Genomic DNA, 6,000 nt, shown 5'->3' with positions numbered 1-6,000 from the left:
GTTTTCTGCATCTAATCTATTTTGGCTTTAGAAACCAAATAATTACATATAAAGTAACAATTGATAGACTCTGAGTATTTTCTTATGATGAAAGCAATCTGCCAATTACTTATCTGTTTCATGTCAACTAGGAATATAAATTTTAAAATCATATTTTTACATAAATAGTTTTTGCTTTCCAAGTACCTATATTCTGTCAATAGAAACAGCATGTACCCATGTGAGTAAATACAAAATAATTTTAAGAGGACACAGGTACTTATAGGTGAACAGATTCAGAAAGGAGGTCATATTTAAACTGAGCTGGAATTCTGTAAGGCAGAAGATGAAATGTCATTTCTAAAAAGCAGACCAAGTAGGCTGGAAAGTATAGCCTTGAAGGGAAGTCACATATAGCAATGCTGGAAAAGTGGGCTGTGAAGAGCTTTTCTAAAGACAAAAGTTAATATATTATCCTGGAGGCAATTAAGAGCCATTGGAGTATATTGGCCAGGAAGAGGAGTGACATAATCGTGATAGAGGAAGAGAGAAGTTTGAAAAAGGGAAAAAATATATTATGAGTTATTGCAATAGTTTAAGAGATTTGTGATGATGACCTGAATTAGAGTAATGTTGGAAATATATTAACTTCAGTTCATCTAATTTGTGTCTTGTATTTCATAATTCTAACATGTCTACTTTGATTTACTTATTGGTTATTACCTTATATATTGATATGGTCACCAGATAGATAAAGTGCTATAATGTATAAAAGAAACATGTTAGAAATATAATAAAGAAATTAATTAAAATCATTCTTATAATTCAAATTAACAGCTTTTTTTGGTATTACTTTTCAATGAAATATAGATTAATTTATCCCCTGTACAAAAATTATCTTCAGAAGGAGAATTAAATCCAAATACAAGTAATTATGTATATTCAGATGAAATTGTTCCTGCATCAAGTTTAGAAGAAGAAAAAGATTCTTGGGAGGTAATCTTTTTATCTTTTTCCTCAACCCAGGCTTTATATGACTTTAAATATATTAGTAACTATCCAATATTCAGTCATTCCTTTATTCACTCAACTACCATATGAATTAATAATTCTGAGGATATGAGTAGCTCAGGGGAGGAAAAGATCATTGGGGTCAGGAAAAGCTTCAAGGACAGGGGACTTGAGCCAAGCCTTAGAAGATTTCATATTTTGTTAGGCTAAGAGGACTGGATAAACTATTTCATTTATGGGTTCTGTTTCTCATTCACTGAAATGAGTGAGTGAGGCCAGATGGTTTATAAGGATCTTTCAAGTTTTGAGCTATCATTTTATCATTAACTTATCAAGCTGTCTATGAGCTGAGAAACTTAATTAGTAATTTTCAGGAAAAAATAGAAGATTCCATCAGTAGTATATTTTTGATGAGAAAATATGAGCCAGTGAAATGAACTATCAGTTATGACCTGGGAAAGAATTCTAAGCATTTTATTCCTGCATTTCACTAATTCCTCATATATAAAATACTTGCTATGTAGAAGGCATTGTGCTACATAATTCAAAATTTTATTATGGCAGTGGCTTGTGATGTCATCAGTATGAATATTCCCTCTATCAGTTCAGCTTGTAACTTGTCCTTTCATCCTGAACAATTTTCTTCTGTATTTAGTGGGGAGGGAGAGTGACATTGCCCATCTGTTGTAGAATGAATAAACAAAGCATAAGAAATATATATCTTAGAATACTACAGTGCTTTAAGAAATGATGAAGAGGACCAATTCACAGAAAAATGGATAGAGTGAAGTGAGATAAAACAAAAGAATTATATTTTTAATTTGTATTTATATTATATATATGTACATATATATGTGTATATATATATATATGTATGATGCCATAGAAAAAAGTTTGAGAATATAATAAGCAATCACAATTTCTGAGGATCAGTGTTAGAGCATGTTACCTACCTCTGACAGAGAGGTAAGGGCCTTAAGGTGCAAAGACCTAAATTTTGAGACATGGCCAATTTGAAAGTTTATCTTGCTTGAATACATAGTTTTGTGGGCAGGGGGATGATAGGAGAAAAAGAAAATTTATTTTTATATGTTGAAAAATTAAATAAAATTATTAAAATTACTTTGGCAGCTTTGTTCAGTGTGGTTCAGGTTGGAAAAACACTTGAGCCAAAGGAATACAAGGGACTCTTGCCATAATCCAATTAAGAAATGAAGAAAGCCTGAACTAGGTTAATAGTTTGGGAATAGAGAAATAGGGTAAATGTCAAAAAAAAAAAAAATTGTGGCAACACAACCAGATTTGGATCCTGATTTGATTTAAGATTTGGACACTGATTTGATTTGTGTGGTAAATGAGAATGAGGAATTAGAAATAATGCAACTAGAAGGATGGAGTTACCATCAACAGAAATAGGGAAGTTATGAAAAAGATTGGGTTATGATAATATAATGCATTTGAGATATAAATTCCAAACCATCCGGAATTACAGATCTTGAGAGACTGACTCTGTCTCCCTCAAGACAAAAAGGGTTTTGAGACTTGAGATTTACTCTATAATTATTCTCTCAGAAGTGCTTTCTGCACTTGCTACATTGCTGATCAAAGTGACAAGGCGGGATAGGATACAATGATCCTAAGTAGGAGACACTTGGTACAGAAAGAGCGAGCTTGGAAGCATGTACAATAAAGGGCAAAGTAAAGTATTGAAAGATAAGGATAGATATTATTTTTTTGTTTTGTTTTGTTTTTGGCAATTGGGATTAAGTGACTTGCCCAGGATCATACAGCTAGGAAGTGTTAAGAGTCTGGGACCACATTTGAACTCAGGTTCTCCTGACTTCATGGCTGGAGCTCTATTCTCTGTGCCACCTAGCTAGCTGCCCCTGAGAGGTATGGTTTTGTTGCAGAAACTCCATGATTGATCATTGTGGGGAAGGATTATACTGCTTGTCATCCCACTTTTTAAATTATTTAATCACACACCTTGGCACCAGGCCACGGCCCCCAACTTTGTAGATCACTGGTATATTGCTGTAAAATTTTTAAAAACTACTTTGATAATTATTACTTTGTTACATTTGTGTTTTACCACTAGAGACCTTGCTTAAAAGTAGGCAAAATGGGTGATAGATTCATCCATGTTCTTTTCTACACTTTTCTACTATTTAGTAGCCATCAGTGTTCTTGCAATGACCCTTGGTTATCTAGAATTCTTTTTTTTTTTTTTAATAATCTTCCATATAGTCATTTAATGTCTTTAAGAATTAAGATATTTTAAATTTACCCTCCATATTACTTCTGAATAGAACTATCATTTCTTCTATTGGTGATTTCCTTTAGTAAGGGAGAAGTCTGGCAATTTAGACTAATATAGGAATAATGGATGCATATTTATATTTTGAAAGCAGCTTTTAATACTAGTAGATTTCCATTTGATAAACTATATCTGAGACTTCATTCTGGCCACAAAAGACCTTCCCTAATGGCACCTGAATGGAGTATAAAAAAGGTTAGATTTAGTAAGGAAAATCATGGGTTTGAATCCTGTTTCACTCTTGAATCAGGGACACTGGAGTTTTCTGAGCCTCAATTTTCTCCTTTGTAGATTCTTAAATGATAACATTTGTGCTTCTTTGCTTTATGAACTTGCATGTTAAATTATATAATTCATTCATACTCTTATGTGAATTTTAAAGACTATAGAAAGCAGCTGTTCTTTATGACTACTACTGTCCTTTTCTCTCCTCATTCCTATCTCTGACACATACATGCACAGTCAGATTAGAACTTTGGCCTCCTAGGCCTGAAGAGTTACTGACTCTTAAGTGTAGAGATTCCATAACTTAATATTCAAGGGATTATTTTCCTCAAATATGGAGTTGCCTGATGAAATGAACAGAGAATGCAGATCAAAATTGTCCAGCATTTGATTCTAAGGAGACTTATTTATGTTGTAACCACATTAAAACATTTATTTTCTCTAATTTCTTCAAATGCAAACTGTGACTTGGGAAGAATATTTATTTTTCAGCAGAACTTAAGCAATTTAAAAGAAATAAGGCATTTGGATAAACCATAGGTAGTTTTTTTTCCTTTTTCTGAGGTAAATGATATGTTTTTTTTTTCCTTTTTCAGTCTCAAAGTATTGCATCTGAAATGTGCTGTATTATTAAATCATCACCAGGAAATGGATGTAGAAAGTTATTATGTTGCTGTCCTAAAAGAGTGTCTAAAGGTAATATAATCAAGGTAGAATACCCTTTCAAAATGGTATAATGTTTTTCATTTCATCCTATTAAAATATCATCCACTTCATTGGCCATGTGTCAGTATGAAACTACTATGTGTATAGCATTCTCCTATGTTTTTAGAGAAGCACAAAAATAAGCAATGATCTAAATTTTTCATGGAGCTTACACCCTAAATGGAGATATGTTGCAAACACAAATAATTAAAATATAGAATAACTTATGATCAAAATTACAAAGTACTATTCAAACCAAGGAGAGAAGTATCATTTCTGATAAAAGGAAGGAGGCATTGTGTGTGTGTGTGTGTGTGTGTGTGTGTGTGTGTGTGTGTGTGTGTGTGAATAAGTGGCGAGGGGGACCATTTGGCAAATCTTAGAGGAGGTGACTTTTGACCTAGTTTTTGAAAGTTGGGCTTCACTTTAGTAGTTAAGGATGAAAGGCAAAAATACCACATGTGTAAGAAATGCTATGAGCAAATTTGAAAGAGAAAGAGTATAAGACATATTCAGGAGTTCTGACTGAAGTATATTGTGTTACTATCATCACTTGAGCAACACTATTCCCTTAGACAGCACTATATTGAACCAGTTGGTGAAGGCCATTAGGGTGCCTTATTACTAAAATTAATGTCAGTGAGATAGTTTCTGGATAGAAAAAGGCCCTTCCATTGGGCCAGAATTGGTGGTTTTTAGATTCAAAAAACTATGTTATTTACAATCATAGACAAATTATTTCTTTTGAAAATCATTATACTGTGTTAGTTACAAATCAAGCAGGCAAAAATAAATAAAAATAAATTTAAATAGCAAATGGCAGTCCAGCAATTGCATTAAGAAGATTTTAGTGTGTGTTTTAATGCATTGCTTTTGGAGGTTCTCAGAGGAAAGAATACTAGCAATGAATCTGAGCTGTCATGATTGAAACTGGGGAAAATATTCTCAAATTATATGCAAACTGAAAGTTTTTGAAACTTAACATGTTTCTATTTGACATATTACTTCTGGGGATGATAAATTAGAATATTTATTGCCAAAAGGAATCAGTGAATGTTTGTCTCTTACAAATAATTATATTTTGTTATATTTATTGTAATATATTTAGATGTTATTTTACATATTTTTATCATCAACTTTCTAAATTACTTCAAATAGTAATGGTATTTTTTTTATTATTAAATCTTTTTATTCACAAACCATATACATGGGTAATTTTTCCAACATTGACCTCTGCATAACCCCTGCTGCAAATTTTTTCCTTCCCACAATCCCCTCCCAGTGGCAGGCAGTCCAGTACATGCCAAATATGCTGAAATACATGCCAGATCCAATATGTGTATACATATTCACATAGCCATCCAATTGCACAAGAAAAAATAAGATCAATAAGGAAGAAAAAGAAAAACTGAGAAAAAAGAAACAAAATGCAAGCAAATAATAACAGAGAGTAAGAATGCTATGCTGTGTTCCACCCTCTGTTCCCATGGTTCTCTCTCTCATCTCTGCACATGGTTCTCTTCATCACTGCACAAGTGGAACTGGTCCAAATCATCTCAATGTTGAAGAGAGCCACATTTGTCAGAATTGATCATCGTATAGTCTTCTTGTTGCTATGTACAATGATCTCCTGGTTCTCCTCTTTTTACTTAGCATCAGTTCATGTAAGTCTCTCTAAGCCTCTCTGAAATCATCCTGCTGATCATTTGTTATAGAAAAATAGTATTCCATAACATTCATATACCATAATTTATTCAGCCATT

General features: G+C 32.7%; 1 protein-coding gene across 1 annotated transcript in view; it reads left to right on the top strand.

Moving 5' to 3' along the window:
- Positions 1 to 855: 855 nt before the first annotated feature.
- The window catches only part of LOC127549835 (uncharacterized), a 56,322-nt gene continuing 51,177 nt past the window's right edge, over positions 856 to 6,000 (top strand). The window contains exons 1-2 of the mRNA XM_051978214.1: positions 856 to 975; positions 4,129 to 4,228. Coding sequence (XP_051834174.1) covers positions 4,150 to 4,228 — 79 coding nt within the window. The 5' untranslated portion in view covers positions 856 to 975; positions 4,129 to 4,149. The remainder of the gene's footprint in view (positions 976 to 4,128; positions 4,229 to 6,000) is intronic.

Source organism: Antechinus flavipes, chromosome 2 (assembly GCF_016432865.1).
Source record: "Antechinus flavipes isolate AdamAnt ecotype Samford, QLD, Australia chromosome 2, AdamAnt_v2, whole genome shotgun sequence".
Classification (NCBI taxonomy): domain Eukaryota; kingdom Metazoa; phylum Chordata; class Mammalia; order Dasyuromorphia; family Dasyuridae; genus Antechinus; species Antechinus flavipes.
Note: the sequence above shows the minus strand (reverse complement) of the source record. Positions and strands in the feature narration are given on the sequence as shown.